This window comes from Pristiophorus japonicus, chromosome 6 (genome assembly GCF_044704955.1).
Source record: "Pristiophorus japonicus isolate sPriJap1 chromosome 6, sPriJap1.hap1, whole genome shotgun sequence".
Lineage (NCBI taxonomy): Eukaryota > Metazoa > Chordata > Chondrichthyes > Pristiophoridae > Pristiophorus > Pristiophorus japonicus.
The window spans coordinates 150094668-150118313 of record NC_091982.1 but is presented as its reverse complement, the minus strand read 5'-3'; the positions used below and the strand labels follow the sequence as shown (position 1 = coordinate 150118313).

Genomic DNA, 23646 nt, shown 5'->3' with positions numbered 1-23646 from the left:
ACTGTTCTCTGCAGCGTTGGTTTCGTCTTCTGTATCTCGTCGCCAGTTGTTATGTGTGAATAAAGAGTCTGACTGGATACTGTGAGCTCAAAATAAAGTGTGACCTTCGTCTTTTATTGCAGGTCTCCAGAGTGCCTCCCCAGCCTGTGAGGCCTCTTTAAGTACCTGTGCTCCCAAGGGATTGAGAGATCATTTGGGACTCCAGGGGATGAGCCCTCTGGTGGCTACACAAGGTTTACATATATAACAGCAACCACCAGGGAGAAGGAACCCAACTGAGGGCAGGAGACCCACTTGAGGGCAGCACATTCACTTTTTCCCCTCTCAGCCTTGGAATGAAGTGTCACACAGGAAAGTCACAGAAGAAAACTTAAAAAAAAAATCTACCAATAAATTATGTCTTCATTTCACAATGGAAGGGCCTGCTCTCATTTTGGATGGAAAGTAAACCTGTCAATCAAAGGAAAGAGAAATAATTACAAAATGGTAGTAATTCATTTAGATGGCAGACATAAAGCATTTGAGTTTCACGCTCCTAGCCTGTTGATTGGATCAGTGGCTGGTAATTCACTGAGACGTTCCCTGAGCCCATCGGGTGTGGCATCACTGCACTGACACCGCGGTTCTGGGCTGGACATTGAGGGATCAACTGTGGCGAACCCTCATGGTGCCGGAAGGTCAAATTGTAAACTCACGGGCGTTCTGCCTGCTGGAATCAATGAGGCCTCGTGCAATTTACCCCTCGGTGTCCTGGTCCATTTCTTGAGAGACCGTAACGTCACTTTGAATCCAGTAATTGATGGCGGCGTCGGCTGACCTGAAAACTTCAATCTTCAAACCTCCAAACATTTTTGATTTAGACAGCTGTTCAGGGTCTTCTGTGTAAGTTAAAAAAAATATATAATAATTTCCTTAAAAATTATATTGATTGCTATCGTTGCAAACAATTACTGCCAGGAAATGACTATGATGGTCTAACTGCTGCACATCCAGAAATAGTTCCCTCAGGGTTTGGTTCCACTCAGTGTTAGATGTGCTAGAGGAAAGATTGATCAGGAGGACGCCAACTTTGCCAAGCGAATATAATTTAGACCCAGACTGATACTAAAAAGTAAGTTGGAGATAGAGATTGAAATCAGTCAGCACGTCAGATAACCTCAGTCCTTCTTTGACAAGACTATGCTGACGAGGAGAATAGTTGGTATCGGGCGCTGTGAATTCCTGCTTGAGGACACTGGCAGGAGGGGCATTCACCCTACAACACCACCTCAGATGCTGAGAGGCTGTTTCCCCTGGCTGGAGAGTCCAGAACTAGGGGGCTCAGTCTCAGGATCAGGGCTCGGCCATTTAAGATTGAGATGAGGAGGAATTTCTTCACTCAGAGGGTGGTGAATCTTTGAAATTCTCTACCCAGAGGGCTGTGGATGCTGAGTCGTTGATTATATTCAAGGCTGAGATAGATAGATTTTTGGGGAATCAAAGGATATGGGGATCAGGCGGGAAAGTGGAGTTGAGGTCGATGATCAGCCATGATCTTATTGAATGGCAGAGCAGGCTCGAGCGGTCAAATGGCCTACTCCTGCTTCTATTTCTTATGCCACTCTGTCGTCTATCTATACGCCATGTTTAGGGACTGACCCAGGCCAACAGGATGAAGGAACCTGGACACATTTGTAACATCCTTTTGTCAAATGGAATGTATGTTAATAAAGGATTAAATTTTGGGAAAAAAGGTTATAGATTTCATGTAATTGTGAGGGAGAGCTGCACTATTGGAGATGCCATCTTTGGGATGAAACGATAATTCAAGGCTCCACCTGTCCTTCTAGGTGTATAATATATGCACTTGTGAGTATGTTCACAGGTTTGTAGAGCTGTTGAGCTCTACGCGGGAGTCCTCCCTCTATTTATTGGGGACTTAGCCTGTAGGGTGTAGCATGGAGCAGTCCCGTGCACTAAGTTTTTAAGTTGGTTCTCGGGCTCCCAGGCCGCCTATAATTTCTGCGGTCTAGAGGAGTCCATGTTCCACGTATATATTGAATGTACGAGGTTACAATCCCTCTTCCAATATCTGAAGGGGCTGCTCCTCAAATTCTGGTGGCACTTCAGTCCCACAGTCCTGATCTTTGGGCACCCTGTGTAGAGGGGAACGGGCAGGTCAGTCGGCCTCCTCGTAGGACTGCTCCTGGGCATGACCAAGGGTGCCATCATCAGGTCCAGGCAGCAGGCGATCAGGGGGGTCGTTCAGCCTGACTGCCTGCCTCTCTTCCGCGGTTACATCTGAGACAGGGTGTCCCTGGAGATGGAGCACGCGGTGTCCACTGGTACGCTCGCGGCCTTCCGCGAGAGGTGGACGCCGGAGGGACTGGAGTGCATCATCACCCCCGGCAACCAAATTTTAATTTGAACCATGTCCAAAGTTTAATTTGTTTAAGTTTGTGAGTTTTAGTGCCCCTACCCCCCTTTTAGCCAGGGGACACTTGTATAATTTGTGTTTTTAGTGCCCTCAAAAAAAACCCACAAAAAGCCAAGGGGACACGTGATTGAAGTTTTTAGAGTGTGCCCCCCCACCCTTTTTAACCACGGGGCACTTGATTGGTTGCAACAAAATAGTTGCAGAGCTGTTGAGTTGGGAGTGGCTTAGCCATCAACATCATCATAGGCAGTCCCTCAAAACCAGGATGACTTGCTTCCACGCCAAAAAGGATGAGTTCACAGGTGTTTCAATGAAGGACCTAATATTCCAGGTCATGAACTACATCCTGAAGGGTGGAAGATGCCTTTGCGTGGATTTTTTTAATGTGTGGTGAGCGTTGCACACCAGCCACCACACGGGCTTGACAGAGCTAGGTCCAGTGGCAAGGGTTATCCAAGGCGACTGGAGACCTGCTCTGCTGCACGGACCTAGTGCGCACACATATCGCAGTGTGGGCTGGTCCGTGCTGCCCCTGGGCCTCTGGCTCCGAATTCATGCCTCTTCTGGGCTCCAATCACATCCCTCCACAGTCTCTCGCCGCTCCTTCACCCCGATCTCACCGCTCCTGCTGTACCTGCCCATGCTCCAATCACCTGGACCTTGATGATGTCACTTTTCACTGCATGCCTTCGCGCTTCTCCTACGCCCTGCATCTCCGCTCCTTTTATGGTGCTGACCTGCCGCTGGTGTTCTCACACAGGTCGGGGCCTCCACGCTGCTGAGCCAGTCACGTGATGTTCACAAGACTCAATAAAACCCCAGCCAGTTAGGTTCGGGGATCCACGATGAGGCAGGTGGGTGTGAGATTGGTGGATGAACTGGTAATGTGTAGTGTGATTGTTATCATCATCATAGGCAGTCCCTTGAAAACGAGGAATACTTACTTCCACTCTAAAAGTGAGTTCTCAGGTGACTGTACAGTCCAATATGGGAATTACAGCCTCTGCCACAGGTGGGGCAGACACTGCTAGAAGGAAAGGGTGTGTTGGGTGTCTGGTTTTCCGCACGCTCCTTCCGCTCTCTGTGTTTGGTTTTTACATGCTCTCGGCGACAAAAGTCGAGGTGCTCAGCGCCCTCCCGGATGCTCTTCCTCCACTTAGGGCAGTCTTGGGCCAGGGATTCCCAGATGCCGGTGGGGATGTTATACTTTATCAAGACGGCTTTGAGGGTTTCCTTGAAATGTTTCCTCTGCCCACCTGTGGCTTGTTTGCCATGTAAGAGTTCCAAGTAGAGCGCTTGCTTTTGAAGCCTCGTGTTGGGCATGCAGACTGTTATGTATGCATGCCTACAATGTACCTTCACCCTGTATATACCTTACCTGTACACCAGAGGGTGCTGCTGCTGGAGACCTAAGGGTCACCTGCACACTGCAGGTAACCCAGTATAAAAGGGAGCTCACCTCTTGGTGTCCTCACTCTAGGAGCTGCAATAAAGGAGCTTCACAGTTTAAGTACCATACCCTTGCCTTGTGAAGCCATTAACAGAGTGCCTACATGTACAATAAGTGGCGACGAGGTCACGAACTACACGCACAACATGTCGAATCTCAGCAACTTCCAACAATTCACGATGGGGAAGATTGGGATGCCTTCGTGGAAAGATTAGAACACTTCTTCATAGCCAACGAACAAGTGCAGGGCCATCCTGCTTAGTAGTTGTGGGCCCACCATCCATGGCCTCATCTGGGACTTGCTAGCCTCAGCGAAGACAACAACTAAGAGCTATGGGGAACTTATAACCTTAATACAAGAGCAACTAAAACCCAAAGAAAGCATCCTCACAGCCAGGCACCGGTTTTAGACTCGCCGGTGACCCGAAGGCCAAGAAATTGCTAAGTATGCTGCAGATTTAAGAAGATTGGCTGCATCTTGTGATTTTGGTGACCATTTTACCAAAGCACTAAAGGACATATTTGTTATTGGAATCATCCATGAGGGCCTCCTCCACAAACTGCTCTCTGCAGACATCACAGTCACCCTGCAGAAGACAAATAATGTGAGCCAGGCCGACATGATTTCGGTCGGCGACTCTAAGCGAATGATGACCCACACCCAGGACTCTAAACTGACAAGCGCAGTGAACCGAATGGCGACTTCTAAAGGCAGAAATGCTGCCCCGAGTCCCACAACCCTGAGTCCATCACATGGGGCCAACCGGCTAGCCCCATGCTGGCACTGTGGAGGAAACCACAGGACCCACCAGTGCCGCAACAAAGACTATACCTGCAAAGACTGCAACAAGAAAGGTCACCTTCAGAGAATGTGCAGAGAAAGCTGATCACGTGGACTCCGACACAGATGAAGATGAAGCTGCTCAACCCCTGTAACAGGAGTACGGAATATATACCTGCTCCACCGAGAGTTCCCCGTGGAAGATGGAAGTAGGCATCAATGGAGTTCAAGTTTCGATGGAGATCGACACAGGGGCGAGCCAGTCTTGGATGAGCCAGATGACTTTTGAAAAACTTTGGATCATTCCCGCCAAACGACCAAAACTGTTTCCTGCCCAGGCAAAGCTGCTCACCTGCACCAAAGGCAAAATCCCAGTCGTTGGCAGCGTGGATGTCCAGGTCTCCCAGGGCGACGTGATGAACAAACTCCGCCTGTGGATCGTTGCGGCGATGGTCCAACGCTGCTGGGAAGAAGCTGGAGGAAGCAGGTCCAAGTCGGTCAAAGTGACGATGGCCTCTGGGCTCCAGCAATCGACATCCCACGCAGTCCCGAACTTGGATCCATCGCTGCACCTAGAAAATCCTACGACTGCGCGCTATGATTTCACAACACCATGGCGAGATCAGCAAAACCGAACGTCCAGACCTCACCTTCCAGGCCGTGGCAGGACTCCAAGGGAAGAAGATCGATGAAAAAAGTGGATTCCCGACATCTGTGTCTGAACCTGAAGAGGAAAAGATCACCACAGCCTACCTGGAGGAGAGCGAGAAGATGGCGGCCGCACCACGAGGCGAAGAACCTAAAATCAAAATGGCAGCGAGCAGACCACAAGGGGCAGCGTTGGAGGAGCGAGATGTGGCACCGAGCGGCGAACCGGATTGGAAGGCCCCCTTAAAGGAGACCGGTAACCCAAAGAAGTTAAAGGGACAGTTTCACTCTAAAGATGACAAGGACTTTAAAGTTAAAAGTGCAGTTAGCGAATGCAGGTATGCTAATGTAACGTTGAATTGTGATGCTGGAGTAACTTGTCATGTATGTAACCATCATGCAATGGTAATCTTCATGTAACTGTAACCTTCATGCAACTCCTGTACACTGTACTTATACCCTAGAAATGCACACCCTGACCACAGGGGGTGAACTTGTGGGATACACTCCTCACCTGGGTTTCCAGGTATAAAAGGGGAGGTCCCACCCAGGGTCAGCACTCCTTGGCCCTGGGAATAAAGGTTAAAGTTACGTAGTGACTGTGTCTAAAGTACATGCCTTGTGTGAGTTTGTAGTACGGTGCAGGGACACCACATTTTGCGATGAGAAACGGGAATCACCGAACCACGAGGATGGCCACCGGCAGCACAGAGGAACGTTACTGTTTGGATGAGGACTGGGACAACTTCATGGAAAGACTCCAGCAGAGCTTTGTCACGAAGGACTGGCTGGGAGCGACAGCGGCTGAGAAGCGGAGGGCGCATCTACTGACCAAGGACTTGACTTTAGAAGGGGCGCGTTGATAGTTCAGACCTTCATGGCAGGGGAAGAGGAGACCAAGGTAATTTACGCGTGCACCCCTGGTCCCAACGCGGTGATGGACCAGGGAGTTAACATTGTGAACGCGACCCCGCAAGCAGGCAAGGGTATTTCAAAACTGCCCAGGCAGCAACAGTCACTAGGGTGGGCCCGCAACAGGGACAATGGAAAGCGGATCGGCAATTCACGCCATCTCGAGGAACAATGCGTCCCGCGATGGGATCATTAACACCCACCATCAGAGTGCTTAGAAACAACCAAATGGGCAATCAGAGAGGAATGCCTAGTAACAGTCCCTTTGTTAACAACAATCTCAGCTCATGCTGGAGATGCGGGGGTAGACATACTGCAAAAAGCTGCAGGTTCCAGCAATATACCTGTAGGATTTGTAACGTCAGTGGACACTTGGCCAGGATGTGCAAAAAGGCTGTGGCGAGGCTAATCTGCAAGACAGAGGAACCAGACGAGAGGTCTGCAATGCAGGATGATGCCTGGGGAAAAGCCATGGATGCTGAAGTTCAGCGGGTTCATGTGGCTGACGTACACAGCTCAGACACTAAAACGCTACCCATGATGATGAAAGGCATCCCGGTGCGCATGGAGCTGGATACAGGAGCTAGCCAGTCACTTATGAGTGCCCAACAATTTGAGAGACTATGGCCACACAGAGCTAGCAGGCCCAAACTGGAATGCATTGACAAGCAGCTAAGGACGTACACCAAAGAGATCATCCTAGTGCTAGGCAGTGCAAACTTGATGGTAACATATAATGGATTACAGAACCGGCTGCCACTCTGGATTGTCCCGGAGAATGGTCCTGTGCTCTTGGGGAGGAGTTGGCTAGCCGAGATGAATTGGAAATGGGGGGATGTGCACGCCATTTCATCTGTGGAACGAAGTTCATGTTCACAGGTCCTACAAAAATTCGGGTCACTGTTTCAACCCGGTGTCGGAACGTTCAAGGGCACTAAAGTAGTGATATGCATCACTCCGGACACCAGACCAGTGCACCACAAAGCCAGAGCGGTGCCGTATGTGATGCGTGAGAAAATTGAAAGTGAATTGGAAAGGGTGCTCAGATAGAGCATAATTTTGGCCATTGAATTCAGCAACTGGGCAAGTCCCATCGTTCCTTTCCTTAAAGCAGATGGCTCGGTCAGGATTTGTGGCGACTACAAAGCCACCATCAACCGAGTGTCGCTGCAAGACCAATACCTGCTCCTGAGAGCAGAGGAGCTTTTTGCCACGCTGGCAGGTGGCAAGCTGTTCACGAAGCTGGACCTCACTTCGGCCTACATGACTCAGGAACTGGCTGAAGAATCCAAGCTTCTGACCACCATCATGACGCACAAGGGATTATTTGTCTACAACAGGTGTCCATTTGGCATTCGTTCGGCGGCAGCTATCTTTCAGCGGAACATGGAAAGCTTGCTCAAATCCATTCCTGGAACAATCGTATTCCAAGACGACATCCTTATAACGGGTTGAGACACTGAGGAACACCTCCACAACCTGGAGGAGGTGCTACGCCGACTGGACCGGGTAGGCTTGCGGCTGAAAAAGGCCAAGTGTGTGTTTTTGGCCCCCGAGGTCGAGTTTTTGGACAGGAGGGTTGCCGCAGATGGGATCAGGCCCACTTAATCAAAAATGGAGATGATCCGCCGGGCGCCCAGGCCCGGTAACACATCGGAGTTGCGATCATTCCTGGGACTTTTGAACTATTTTGGGAACTTTCTGCCGAACTTAAGCACATTGTTGGAGCTGTTACACATACTCCTGCGTAAAGGTTGTGAATGGCTTTGGGGGGACTGTCAAGAACAGGCTTTCAATAAGGTGAGGAACCTGCTGTGTTCTAACAAACTGTTGACTTTGTATGACCCCTGTAAAAAACTGGTTTTAACATGCGATGCATCGTCCTACGGGGTTGGGTGTGTGTTGCAGCAGGGTAATGATGACGACCGACTCCAACCGGTGGCTTACGCCTCCCGGTCACTCTCCCAGGCAGAGCGTGGATACGGCATGGTTGAAAAGGAAGCACTCGCTTGTGTTTACGGTGTGAAAAAGATGCAGCTGTACCTTGTCGGTGAACGGTTCGAGCTAGAGGCGGACCACAAGCCGTTAACATCCCTGTTGTCCGACAGCAAGACTGTCAATGCCAATGCATCAGCTCGCACACAGCGATGGGTTCTCACGCTGGCTGTGTATGACTACACCATACAACACCGGCCAGGCACTGAAAATTGCGCTGACTCGCTCAGTAGGCTCCCACTGGCCACCACCGAAGGGGTAGAGGAGCAAAGCGCTGAGATGGTCATGGCCGCTGAGGCTTTTGACACCGCAGGCTCCCCCATCACAACCCGCCAGATCAAACCCTGGACCAACAGAGACCCCCTCCTATCCATGATAAAGAAATGTGTCCTGACTGGGGATTGGTCGCCCGCATACAGGGTGTGCCCCGAGGAGCTCAGACCGTTTCAGAGACGGATGGATGAGCTCTCCATCCAAGCCGACTGCCTGCTATGGGGCAGCCGGGTAATCATGCCCCAGAGAGGCAGGGAAGCGTTCATCAGGGAACTCCACAGCGAGCACCCTGGCATCGTGTTAATGAAGGCCATTGCCCGGTCACATGTATGGTGGCCGGGGATTGACTCAGACCTGGAACACTGGGTTCGCAGGTGCACGACGTGTGCCCAGCTGGGCAATGCCCCCAGGGGGGCCCCACTCAGCCCGTGGCCCTGGCCCACCAGGCCATGGTCACGTATTCACGTAGACTACGCGGAGCCGTTCATGGGAAAAATTTTCCTGATCGTTGTCGATGCATACTCGAAATGGATCGAGTGCATCATATTAAACTCGTGCACGACATCCATCACAGTGGAGTGTCTGCGTACGGTTTTCGTGACCCACGGCTTGCCGGATATTTTGGTCAGCGACAATGGCCTGTGTTTCCAGGAGTTTATGTCGGGTATCAAACACGTCCGGACAGGGCCGTTCAAGCCGGCTTCCAATGGCCAGGCGGAACGTGCGGTCCAAGTCATAAAACAAGGACCCTCCCTTCAGTACCACCTATCGCGCCTCCTGCTCGCCTACAGGTCCCGCCCGCACTCGCTCACGGGAGTCCCGCCAGCGGAACTCCTCATGAAACGCACGCTCAAAACGCGGCTGTCCCTCATTCACCCAGCCCTGGCAGACATTGTTGAGGGCAAGCGCTAGTCCCAAACCGAGTTTCACGATCGAAACTCAAGGGGGAGGTGTATAGAAATGGATGATCTAGTATTTGTTCATAACCATGCTTTGGGACCCAAGTGGCTTGAGGGCACAGTAATTGGCAAAGAAGGGAATAGTGTCATAGTGGTCAGACTAAACAATGGGAAGATATGCCGCAAACACTTGGACCAAGTAAAGAAAAGGTTCAGCATAGACACGGAGCAACCTGAAGAAGAGCATGAGATGTCACCCACACCACTGCCAATGGACGAGCAACGAGGACAGTCCACAGCATGCACAGTCCCTGCGGCCAGCCCGGACAGGCCGGAATCACCTCAGGTGACAGAAACGCATGCCGAGGCTCAGCCACCAGAACCACAACTGCGGCGCTCCACGAGAGACTTAAAGACTTAACCTTTGTCACAAAAATATGTAAGAGGGAAGGTGATGTCATGTATGTAACCATCATGCAATGGTAATCTTCATGTAACTGTAATCTTCATGCAACTCCTGTGCACTGCACTTATACCCTAGAAATGCACAACCTGACCACAGTGGGTGAACTTGTGGGAGACACTACTCACCTGGGTTTCCAGGTATAAAAGGGGAGGTCCCACCCAGGGTCAGCACTCCTTGGCACTGGGAATAAAGGTTAAGGTCATGTAGTGATTGTATCGACAGTACATGCCTTGTGTGAGTTTGTAGTACGGTGCAGGGACACCACATAACTGATAAAGAAAATGCAATGAATGCTTGTATAAGTAATGTTAAGAACAAGTTTGTAATGTTTAATGATGATGATAGAAATTTTAAAATGTCAAATGTAACCCTGTATGGAGAAATTGAGATACAAGAAAGTGATGTAAATGCTGTAAGTAACAATGTAAAGAGAGATAACAGTGCAGACTCGACTATGTATGATCGGAACCAATGTGTCATGTATGCAGGAAGTAGACTGTTAAAGTACACCGGGTTCTACAGATACAATGATCATGTAGCCTGGACCTTTGGGACAAATGTGATGCCCCAGGAAGGGCACACACACCCAGTTGGAGCAGATCCACTGCAGGGACAGTGGTCAATGGGCAGCACAGCCACCACCACTGGCAACCTGTCTCAGATCGGCCCTACATCCCCTAGCCACCAGGGCCAACACCAGGAGCGAGAGGGCAGTAACCTCCAGCTTTCCTGGCGGACCCTGGTGTAGTGTATGTAGGCACCTTTAGTAATGACTCCCTGAGGCAGGGTATGATACTTAAACTGTGCATACCTGTAGTCCTTTATTTGCAGCTCCTGAGTGACGACAACAAGCTGTGAGTTCCCTTTTATACTTGGTTACCTGCTGTGTGCAGGCAACCCCTAGGTCTCCAACAGCAGCACCCTCTGGTGTACCGGTAACGTATGTACAGTATAAGGATACATTCAAAGTGGCATAACAGTGTTGCAGACATCACACAGTAAATAGGCAAGCATACAATACTCCCCCCTGAGCATTTTTCATATCCTTATTGTCATGTAGAGGGGAGGTGATCAGTGGTGGGCTATGGGAGGTTGTGGTGAGGGTTGTGTGGTTGCCAGGTGTGACCCCTGTGCTTGAGACTGGCCTCGTACGTTTCCCCTCCCTCACACACAAATCAAGTGGGTGTAACTGTTGTGGGATCCCTCGAGGGGATAGCCACGGCAGCAGTGGGTGGTGCGTATACTCTGTGATGTGGGTAGCTGTGGAGTGGTGGGCAGGGCCACAAGACTGGGTGGGCTCCTTGTCCACCAATACGGATGAGGGTCAGGTCATCCCAGGATTTGCCAGGGAAGCTGGAGAGTATTGACCTCATGCTGCTGGTGTTGGCCCTGGTGGCCAGGAGCTGTAGGGCTGGTCTTGTGCAGGTTGGCATTGGTGGTGGCTGGGCTGCCCATTGACCACTGTCCCTGTTGTGGGTCTGCTCCCACTGCCTGTGTGTGTGTCCTGCAAGGGGCATCACATTCATTCCAAAGGTCTAGGCTACATGGTCAGGTAGCCTGCTGGACATGGGGGTCTCCCACAGGGGGATTCCATTGGCATCAGCATGGTCCCTGTAGGACCCAATGTCCTTTGGCAGTGTCCTACCGGTACACATGACACCTTGGCTCTGATCACACATAGTCGAGCCTGCATTATACATTCTTTTGGGTGTCCTGGTTTCAACAGACATGGTTACATTAGGCATTCCACAATCTCTATCATTACTGTTAAGCATAATAAACTTGTTCTTAACCTTACTGACACCTGCATTCATATCATTAGTCGCATTAGTTAAATCAGCATCACAATTCATTTTTACATTGCATACATTTTCATACTTGCACCCTTTAATCGGATCTTTAGCTTTAAAGTCCATGTACTCAAATAGTTGAAACTTCCCCTTTAAATTTCTTTAAGGGAGCCTTCAAATCCGATTGGCCACTCGATGTCACATGATGCTCCTCCATGTTCACTCATGGTATGGCGGAGGCCATTTTGATTACAGGTTCTGCTGCTTGTGGTGCTGCAGCCATTTTCTGGTCTTGCTGCAGGTAGGCTGTGGTGCTCTTTTCTTCCACAGGTTCGATCCTGGATGTTGGGAATCCATTTCTTTCATCGATGTTCATCTCTTGGAGTGCTGCCCCCACCCGGAAAGTGGAGTCTAGATCCTCGGTCTCGGAGATTTTGCCGGGGTGCTGTGGGCATTCGAGCTGGACAGTGGAATCTCCGGATGCAGCGATGGATCCATGTTCAAGGTCGATTGCTGGAGCCCGGATGCCTGGGAGCAGCTTCGCTTGGACAGGCTGCCGTTGTGGTCGATTGGCGGGATTCATCCAAAGTTCTTCAAAGGTCGCTTGGCTCATCATAGACTGGCTCGCCCCTGTGTCACTCTCCATAGAAACTGGGACCCCGTCGACGTCTACTTTCATCGACATGGAGAACTTTCGGTGGAGCAGGTATGAGTTCCATACTTTTCTTCCAGGGGTTGAGCAACTTCACCTTCCTCTGTGTCAGAGCCCCGGTGATCACCCAACTCATCAGAGACGTGGTGAGTAAAGCTTTTTTTGCACATCCTTTGAAGGTGCCTTTTCTCTTTGCATGCATAGTCTATGTAGCAGCTCTGGTGGACTCTGCGGTTTCCTCCACAGCGCCAGAACGGGGCTAGCCGGTTTGCCCCATGTGGCGGACTCAGGGTTGCGGGACTTGGGGCAGTGTTTCTGCCCTTAGAAGTATCAATGCGGTGCACTGCTCTCGTCAGTTTAGAGTCTCTTAGTGCTTCATTTAGGTGGTCGCCAAAGTCACATGGTGCAGCCAGTCTTCTTACGTGTTCCAATCTTTCTATAAAAACGTCCCAATCTTCCCCATCGATAAATTGCTGAAAGTTGCTGAGATTCGACATGCTGAGCATATGGTTCGTGACCTCATATTCCCGTCGCCAGTTGTAGTGTATGTAGGCACCTTTAGTAATGACTCCACGAGGCAGGGTATGATACTTAAACTGTGCAGACCTGTAGTCATTTATTTGCAGCTCCTGAGTGATGACAACAAGCTGTGAGTTTCCTTTTAAACTGGGTTACCTGCCGTGTGCAGGCAACCCCTAGGTCTCCAGCAGCAGCACCCTGTGGTGTACTGGTAAGGTGTGTACAGTATAAGGGTACATTCAATGTGGCATAACAGTGTTACAGACATCACACAGTGAACAGGAATGCATACACAACACCTGGGATGACCAGACTTTCATCACCAATGGAGGACAAGGAGCCCACACAGTCCGGTTGCCCTGCCCACCACCACACACCACCACTTACCCACTCTACAGAGTATGTATCCTACCCACTGCACTGGCTCTCCGACTGAGGGATACCACAACAGTGACACCCACATGGTCTGTGTGTGAAGGGGGGGAAATGTATGAGGTCAGTGTCAAGCACAGGGATCACACCTGGCACCCACACAAACCTCACCACAACCTCCCACAGCCCACTACTGATCACCTTCCCAGGTCATGGCAATAAGGACTTGAAAATTGCTGAGGGGGGAGTGTTGTTATGTATGCATGCCTACAATGTTATGATGTACTGTAACACTGAATGTACCTTCACCCTGTATACACCTTACCTGTGCACCAAAGGGTGCTGCTGCTGGAGACCTAAGGGTCACATGCACATTGCAGGTAACCCAGTATAAAAGGGGACTCACCTCTTGGTGTCCTCACTCTAGGAGCTGCAATAAAGGACTACAGTCTTCACAGTTTAAGAACCATACTCCTGCCTCGTGAAGTCATTAACAGCATGCCTACATATATAATACGGATGATGTGGCCTGCCCAATGGAGCTGGTCGAGTGTGGCCAGTGCTTCGATGCTGGGGATATTGGCCTGATTGAGAACACTGATATTGGTGCATCAATCCTTCCAGTGGATTGGCAGGATCTTGTGGAGGCAGCGCTGGTGGTACTTCTCCAGTGATTTGAGATGTCTACTATATATGGTCCATGTCTCTGAGCCATATACGACGGCGGGTATCACTACAGCCCTGTAGTCCATTAGCTTTGAGCCAGATTTGAGGTCCTGTTCTTCAAACACTTTCTTCCTCAGACAACCTTTTGCTAATAAACCAACTAGTTCTTAGTAGCAATGTGTTGCTATGAATTCCACAAAGCAAATACATTACAAGGGGGAGTTAAAAGATCCAGCGATATGGTTTCGAAGAAGAGCAGGTGTCCTGGCCAATATTTATCTCTCAACCAACATCAGTAAAACAGATTATCTGGACATTATCACATTGCTGTTAGTGGGAGCTTGCTGTGCACAAATTGACTGCTGTATTGCCCTACATTACAACAGTGACTACACTTCAAAAGTACTTCATTAGTTGCAAAGGGCTTTGGGACATGCTGAAAGGTGAAAGGCGCTATATAAATGCAAGTTTTTTCTTTCTTCCTTTCACCTTCCATGAAGTAAAGCCGCAGCTGTTAAAGATACAGGCAACTCTCAATTATCTGCACACGGATGCAACAGGAAACCGTTGTAACAGCATTTAAAATTCCGTGTGTGTGCGCTGCTGCAGCCGCTGTCTCTTGTGGCAGCCGCTGACGTCGGAGTCCTTTCGGCCCGGGAAGGCAGCGCGCTCCGGAACTCCTCGAGGCCACCTGCATGCTGGTAATGTCCATACTTAACTGCCTTGTTACTGTTTGTAGCTGATTGCATAGTATTTATTCATTGAAGTTTTAACTTTATAATGTCAACTCGCTGTAACGAAGAGATCGTTTACCCAGCATAGCCCAACCCCTGAGGGACCCGGATAATCGAGAGTTGCCTGTATATGCAAAGAAATATTTCACGAACGCAAACTGTATCAGTGAAAATAGCAGGGGGACGGGGGGTGGGAGGAGAATTTATGCTGCTGTGGAGAACTGAAACTTGTTAAGCCGCACAAAGTTGACTGAAGAACGGCTGAAATGCACAGCATTTAATTTTGCCGAAGGAACTGTGACAGTTAAAAAGATGCTGATCCCCATTTCTGCCAGGACTTGGTCCTGCGACCACTTTATCATTGTGTGCAGCTCACCGGGGGGGCAATGCAGGGGGGGCGAGAGGAATCCAGCAGGATTTAGAAGGCCCGACAGCATCCCGCCAAACCCACCTCTTCTGCCACAGAAAGGGAACAGGCACAAGGAGCGGCTGTGCCCCTATCCTGCTGGATTTTGGATGGGGGCGGAGTCCTGGTGGAATTGAGTTCTGCCCCAGATTTGGCCTCTACCCTCTATGCCCGTTCCCCCTCACCCCACCTCCTCCCCCGCCCCCCACAAGGTCCAGGTCATGTAATTTCCACTCACGAAAAGCTGAGGAATTGCGGGGCTCTCGTTTAACTTGAGATAAAGGCATGACACCAAAATTGCATTACGTCATTGTTGGACTTATATTGTGAATGTAAAGTCCTGCCCCCTCAGTACAGATTCACACGAGGCATGTAGTGAAGTCAAGGTGACTCTGGACCTGCACCTTTATTTCACAGCTCTGCAATGCTGCACTTGCCTGAGACCTGTCCTTATATACCTGTCTCTTGCAAGTGCACGCCTGGTGGTAAGGTATGCTGGTGGTTACAGGTCATATCTTATTACAGTCATGTATAGTATATTAGGATACAGTTATATATATAATAATGTAAGATACATCACATCACCCTCCCCCAAGGTCTTATTGTCTTTATAGGTTCAGTCTCTCAGGTGGTCTTCGCTCTCGCGTGGAGCGTCTGAGTTGTGGTTCAGTTGTTTGTCTTGGTGTCTGTTTTTCTTTGGGTGTGGTTGCTGGTATCTCGCCTGGGCTGTCTGTTTCGATTGGCGTGATTGTTGTTGACTCGCCTGGGCTGTCTGTTGGGATTGCCCTTTCCTCAGGTTGTTCCCTCTGTCTGTCCACCAGGTGTGGTGCGAGTTCCACATTGTAGTCTGCCTCTGGTTCTGCGGTGTTGTTGGTAAATCTGCTTTTGACTTGGTCTACATGCCTCCGGCAGGTTTTGCCATTGTCCATTTGTACTACCAGTAGCTTGTTTCCTTTCTTGTCCGTTACTGTCCCTGCAAGCCATTTGGGACCCCTGCCATAGTTTAGTACAAACACTTTGTCCCCTATCTCATTCCAGCTCCCCCTCGAATTTCTGTCATGGTACTCAGTCAGCTTATGGCGCTTTGCCTCAACGATTTCGTGCATGTCTGGGAGGATTAATGAGAGCCTTGTTTTTAAAGTCCTTTTCATCAACAGTTGCATGGGGGGGATCCCAGTCAAGGAGTGCGGGCGTGATCTGTATGCCAGCAGTAGTCGCGACAGGCGACCCTGCAGCGTGGGTCCTTGGATTTTAAGCATGGCTTGTTTAATGATTTGCACTGCTCTCTCCGCCTCGCAGTTGGAGGCCAGCTTCAACAGTGCCGTCTTGACGTGATTTATGCCGTGGTCAATTATAAAGTCCTGGAATTCTGTGCTAGTGAAGCACGGACCATTGTCACTGACTAATATGTCAGGGATTCCGTGCGTTGCAAACATGGTTGCGAGGCTCTCCACAGAGGTTGTGCTCGAGTTTAAAATGGTGCATTCGATCCACTTTGAAAATGCATCTACAACTACGAGGAACATTTTTCCCATGAATGGGCCCGCAGAGTCGATGTGCACCCGCGACCACGGTTTGGTAGGCCAGGGCCAGGGGCTCAGTGGAGCCTCCCTCGGGGCATTGCTGAGTTGGGCACAAATGGTGCACCTTCGGACGCAGAACTCCAGGTCCGCGTCAATACGAGGCCACCAGACGTGGGATCTGGCTATGGCCTTCATGAGAACGATCCCCGTGTGCTCGCGGTGGAGCTCCCGCACAAATGCCTCTCTGCCTCGCAGAGGCATGACTACTCGGCTGCCCCACTTCAGGCAGTCTGCTTGTAGTGATAGCTTATGCATGTGCCTGTGAAAGGGTTTTAATTCCTCGGGGCAGGCATCGCGAGCCTCTGCCCAGTCACCGGTTCGGACACATCTTTTTACTAAGGATAACGTGGGGTCGCTGGCCATCCAGGCTCTGATTTGGCGAGCCGTCATGGGCGAACCTGTGGACTCAAAGGCATTGATTGCCATGACTATCTCACAGTCCTGTTCATCATACCCTTCCGTGGTCGCCAGGGGTAGCCTGCTGAGTGCGTCGGCACAGTTGTCTGTGTCTGGTCTGTGCCTTATGGTATAGTCGTAGGACGCCAGCATGAGTGCCCATCGTTGAATTCTCGCCGAGGCGTTGGCGTTTATTGCCTTGCTCTCGGATAGGAGGGATGTGAGGGGCTTGTGGTCGGTTTCTAACACGAACTTGGCCCCGAAAATGTATTGGTGTATCTTTTTGACACCGTACACGCACGCGAGCGCCTCCTTCTCTACCATTCCGTACTCACGCTCTGCCCGCGAAAGTGACCTGGAGGCATAAGCTATAGGTTGTAATTTGCCCGCACTATTGACATATTGCAAAACGCACCCGACCCCATACGTTGACGCATCGCATGTGAGAACTAGCTTTTTACCTGGCTCAAAGAAAGTCAAAACACTGTTGGAACACAGAAGGTTGCGTGCCTTATTGAAGGCGCGTTCCTGGGCGTCCCCCCAAAACCAATCGCAACCCTTTCTGAGTAGCACGTTGAGAGGCTCCAGCAGCGTGCTTAAGGTCTGCATAAAGTTCCCAAAGTAATTGAGTAGCCCGAGAAAGGCGCGCAGTTCTGAGACATTCCGGAGCCTGGGTGCCAGGTGAATTGCTTCTGTTTTGGACTCTGTTGGACAGATTCCATCAGCGGCAATCCTTCTGCCCAAAAATTCAACCTTGGTTGCGAGAAACAGGCACTTGGATTTCTTGACTCGTGGGCCTACCCGATCCAACCGCTTTAGTACTTCCTCCAAATTACGGAGATGGGAGTCGGTGTCCCTGCCCGTGATAAGTATGTCATTTTGAAATACAACCATCCCTGCGATGGACTTGAGCAGACTTTCCATGTTGCGCTGGAATATGGCAGCTGCTGACCTGATGCCGAATGGGCATCGACTGTATATGAAAAGGCCTCGATGTGTGTTGATGGTGGTGAGGAGCTTGGATTCCTCGGTTAATTCTTGCGTCATATACGCAGATGTGAGATCTCGTTTTGAGAAAAGTTTACCTCCAGCCAATTGGCAAATAAGTCCTCCGCTCTGGGCAGTGGGTACTGGTCCTGTAGGGAGACTCTGTTTCGGTAGATTTGTAGTCCCCACAGATTCGTACGGATCCATCAAGCTTCATGACTGGGACGATGGGACTTGCCCAGTCACTAAATTCCACAAGTGATATAATGCCTTCACGCAGAAGCCTGTCTAGTTCGTGTTCAATCTTTTCCCTCATCACATAGTACAGCTCTGGCCTTGTGATGGACCGGTCTAGCATCCTGTGTGATGTAGATTTTCACGTTGGCCCCTTTGAAAGTGCCCACACCTGGCTGAAAGAAATGTTCAAATCGCTTTATAACTGTTGAGCAGGAGGTCCATTCCTCTACTGACATGGCATGGACATCATCCCATTTCCAGTTTCGTTTTGCCAGCCAGCTTCTCCCCGGCATTGCTGGGGGGTCTCCGGGGACAATCCGCAGGGGAAGTCGGTTCACTGTCCCTTTGTGTGTGACAGAGAGCATGGCGTTGCCGAGGACTGGTATGATTTCTTTGGTCTAGGTCCTTAGTTTGGTTTCGACCCTTGTGAGTTTTGGTCTGTCTCTTTTATGCGGCCACAGTTGTTCAAATTGTTGAGCGCCCATGAGAGATTGACTCGCTCCCGTCTCCAGTTCCATGTTGACAGATATCTCATTGAGTAGGACCCTCATCATTATAGGAGGCGTCCTGTTGTAGGAGCAGCGGCCATTGATCGTGTTGACCCGCTGTACACCGGTGTCCCGGGTACTGTCCACACCATCTTCTGGTCCGCTTTCCAACCCATCCGATTCGTATACCAGCCGAGCTGCCGTTTTTTTGCAAATGCGTGCCAAATGCCCTGTATATTCACAATTTCTGCAAACAGCCTGCTGAAATCGACATCCCCTTGCCGAGTGCCCACCCCCACACCTCCAGCACAGACCTGTTCCATTGTTCAAAGAGTTTCCCAAGAATGAGCTGCGTGTGGCTGATCTCTCTTGAGCTTCTCTCAGTTTGTAGTTGATTGCTCGCATTGTGGATTGATGAGGTTTCTGTGGCCCTTGAAGGCTGCTGCCTGCTGTCGAGAACCTGTTCTCCCGGTTTTGTCTGTGTGTGGGGGTAGCAGCTTGTTTAGTGCTGTGAACTTCTTGTTCCGATATTTCGTTAGTTGTCGTACCTGCATTGTAAATCAACCTCGTTTCTTCTTCCCCTACCAAGAATGTCTGTGCAACCAGTGCTGCTGCCTCTAAGGTCAGGTTCTTGGTCTCTATGAGCTTTCGGAACATGCCTGCGTGGCCTATTCCTTCAATGAAAAAGTCTCTTAGCATTTCTCTCCTCAGTTCATCGGAGAACTCATATAAACTAGCCAACCTCCGAAGTCCCGCCACTAAGTCGGGTATGCTCTGGCCCACACAGCGTCCTGTAGTTGTAGAACCTGTGTCTGGCCATGTGTAGGCTGCTCACTGGCTTCAGGTGGTCTCTTACCAGTGTGCTCAATTCTTCAAACGACTTGCTTGCTGGTTTCTCGGGTGCCAACAGATCCTTCATTAAAGCGTATGTTTTCGAGCCACAGCTGGTCAAGAGATGGGCTCTTCTCTTGTCTGGCTTATCGTCGCCTAACCAGTCTTTGGTTACAAAGCTTTTCTGGAGCCTTTCTATAAAGTCCTCCCAATTGTCTCCGGCATTGTATTTTTCATCTGATCCGTTGTTCGCCATTCTGTGGATTCTGTAATCCCGTAACCCGTCGCCACTGTAAAGTCCTGTCCCCTCAGTACAGATTCACACGAGGCATGTAGTGAAGTCAAGGTCACTCTGGACCTGCACCTTTATTTCACAGCTCTGGAATGCTGCACTTGCCTGAGACCTGTCCTTGTATACCTGTCTCTTGCAAGTGCACCCCTGGTGGTCAGGTAAGGTATGTTGGTGGTTACAGGTCATATCTTATTACAGTCATGTATAGCATGTTAGGATACAGTTATATATATAATAATGTAAGATACATGACAGTGAATATACCATAAATTAACATATTCACCTTGAGTATGTAAACACACTGGTGTCTGAGAATGAAACAGTCCTGATATATAAATTTCTGTTAGAACAACGCAGATTATGGGGCAATATGACAAAAGTATTCAATATTATGCACAGGGTAGACAGAAGCAACCTGTTTGCACAAGTTGAGGGGTCAATATCGAGGGATCAAGAATCAGTGCAAGAAACTAAGAACAGAGGGCAGGAGAAACTTCACAGAGAGGGAGAGTTGAGAGGCTGTGGAATTCGCTTCCAGGGTTACTGGCTGAGGCAAAAACAATGTCACTATTCAAGGTTAGATTGGATAGAGGGATGAAGGAAAGTGGGTTGATGCGATATGGGAATAGGGTGGGCAAAATGTGTTTCGAATTATTTATCCGTGCAATGGATAAACACTGACATGGACTAGCTGGGCCGAATGGCTTTTTTCCATGTTTGAGTTTGATGCATTTCTGTGTCGATGCTTTTTATATAAAAGACCAGGAGACAGCTGCTCTGTACAGCACAGCAGGAGGCCTGTAAATACAAGAAAAAATTACAGAAAAAATTGACCTGGAAATTCACCAGCACTTTACAGTTAATTAGCTTGTAAAGATATGAGTTATAAACGCAATGACTAAAAAGCAGCCAGTAAGCACATCAGCACCGCACAGAGTACCAACAGATACACGCAGCAATCATTTGCAGTAAAACGACCTGTCATATATCAGCACTTTTTCATTTAGTAGCCAGTAAAGACACAGCTGTTACATTAAGGGCAACATTTGAGGTTCACTTCTCTTAAGAGTGCGCGCACCATTCTGATATATCAGTAAAAATAAAAATGGACAAATATTGTTCCCATTTTTCCTGCCGTATAAACTATGATTTGCAGTCAATGCTTATGGGGTACCTGTTACATTCCAGCTTCCTCTCAATACTCTTCCTTTGTGCTCACAGTAACAAAGCAGTTTCGAAAGGCAAGATGGACTGCCTGTTTAATAATTATCCTTATCTCATGTGGCACCCTATAAAAATGTTCAGAGAAATTGGACAATCCTATGCAAGCTATGCTTAAAGGGAACATGTGTCAGAGTTAGGACTACAAAACTATATCCCTGACTCTCTAGCCTTCGCTCCCATCAAGCATAACTCCCTCTTGGAACACAGGATAGGTGAATTTACACTGTATGCTCCTGGTCACTTCAATAGGTGGAAAAACATTATGCCAATAGACTACTTATTTCGGGTTAAACTATAAAAAATGTTTATTATAACATGTAACTTTATACAGAACAACAACAACAACAACTTTTATTTATATAGCACCTTTAAGATATGGTCCCATGGTGCTTCACAGGAGTGCTTTAATATAAAACAAATACATTTGACAATGAGCCACATAAGAAGCAATTACGGGAGATGACCAAGCTTGGTCAAAGAGGTAGGTTTAAAGGAGGAAAGGAGGCAGAGAGGCGGAGAGGTTTAGGGAGGGAGTTCCAGAACTTGGGGCCCAGGCAGCTGAAGGCACAACCACCAATGGCTGAGCAGTTATAATCGGGGATGCTCAAGAGGGCAGAATTTGAGGAGCACAGACATCTCGGGAGGTTATGAAGTTGAAGGAGATTACAGATATAGGGAAGAGTGAGGCTGCTGGGCTAAAAGGAAGACTTCTCTCCCTCGGGGCGGACTACCTGATATAGGTAATCGATACCTCGCCCTTCGCCCTCCGTATAACGACCACGGAATCAAACAAACAAAACCAGCTTTATTTCGAGCAAATACAAGGGAAGGTGCAATTGTGGAACCTTCAAAATACAAGAGGTTCCAAGTATAATTGATACAGGTTTTGGAGTGGAGCTACCCCCCTACAAAATCGTCGATAGGTCTATTGCTATCAGCGGAGTTACATTGATTTGTCGTCTCTTATCAGACTGGTTCTGAGTGGTACATGCAATTGTCCATCTCCCATCATATGTTATTTGTGTTGTTCCATGATTTGCACTTTGCCATAGTCTATATGACGCCTGAAGTAACTGTTCCCAAATACTGGCTTTCTTATCTCTTCCTCAGAGACTTCTAATCAAAATTGTAACTGCTGACTTCTGCTATTTCGTTATGTGTTACTAAAGTTAAGGATGATTTAACCATACAGTTTTAATGATTTAACCATACAGGTTTAATTCACTATAAGTGTGCTATATCTACATAAGCAAGTGTTACATATAATAGGCAATTATAATCCATACCATCACCGATCCCTCAAACCCTCCTAATCAGTTCACTACCTTCAGCATTGTGTTGTGACCACCTATCTGTCTGCTCTTTGCCTGCTACAATTGTATATCCCTTACAATTCCCCCCTTATGGCCCTTGGCTATATGCCTAAGATCGGCCATTTCCCAATTAATTCTTCATGGGTGAGCTTCCAGGGTTGTCCTTTCGCTTGAGTAGTGCTACTTCCCAAGCTGCAGGACCTACTGTTGGCTTTCCCATCAAGATTATACGAAGTAAGCCCTTTCTGCCGGACGATCTAATTTATCTTTATTCACTGTTTTAACTATAGTTCGGGCTAGAGTCTGCCTCTTACATAAGTTACACTTCTTACAGGATAATACTAGCAAGACAAGTTCCCTTGCACTACAACCAGTACATTGAGTCCAGCATAATTCGTGTATAAGTCCTTTCTAGCCAACATTTTCTCGGTGTTCGAATTATGCCCCGCTTGGGGTATCCTCTGTTTCTTCTATCTTTCCTCCACTTGGGGTCTTCTCTATGTTGTCGAATTGTCTTTCATTGTGTCCAATTCAGTCGAGTTTGTTCCTCATTCAGTTCGAGTATCGGTTTTCCTTGTGGCCCGATGGCCTTCGCATAACCTCCTCAGGTCATGTCCGTTATCGATGGAATCCTCCTTCAATTCAGGGGTTATAATAAACCCGTTTATATCTGTCTCGTCAAGCGGAGTAAAGCAGAAGTCAGTATCCATAATGGTGCATGAGGTGTTCCTTTCTTCATTTCAGTTGCCATGGTGCTCACTCCATTTCTTTGTGGAGCAGCGATAATTTCGTAGTCCTGTGTTAGCGGGGTGATACTCAAGGTTCACCTGTCCACTTGGTCATATCCACGGTAATCTTTGATCATTCGTAGTGAATCTCGACATAAAACAACTTGGTTAATTTTATAACAATCATCTATGCTGAGACTCTTAGTACGGTTGTTCTCTTCAGTTACATTTCTGGATTGTCATGGTACCGCACGCGAGTTTCTCCTACATTGCTGGTTTGGTGTAGAGGATCTCCCTTTGTCACATCATACTGTGGTACAGATAATACAAAACCTATTATATCCTCATTTCTCTCCAACAATCCATTTAAGGTTCGTGTTAGGGCGTCAACTCGATCATCTATAGTGTTTACCATCCCAACTCCCGCCACGTATCCCGCTGCGTATCTTATCCTTGGTCTGCCTTATCAATCCCCCTTTTGCCCCAGCGTTCATAGTTGGACACGTTTGTGGTGCTGGGGGTGTGATGGTCAGGGCCCTGGTAGTGCTCACTATTGCTAAAGTAGTGGGTGGGGCCGTGTTGGTGGGT

The 23646-nt window shown here is 48.9% G+C and overlaps 1 protein-coding gene across 1 annotated transcript in view; it reads right to left on the bottom strand.

Moving 5' to 3' along the window:
• The window catches only part of ankmy1 (ankyrin repeat and MYND domain containing 1), a 179279-nt gene that overhangs the window by 148650 nt on the left and 6983 nt on the right, over nt 1-23646 (bottom strand). Inside the window, exons 3-4 of the mRNA XM_070884029.1 lie at nt 5000-5121; nt 740-878 (exon numbers count right to left, since the gene is read on the bottom strand). Of these exons, the coding sequence (XP_070740130.1) occupies nt 740-878; nt 5000-5121 (261 nt within the window). The remainder of the gene's footprint in view (nt 1-739; nt 879-4999; nt 5122-23646) is intronic.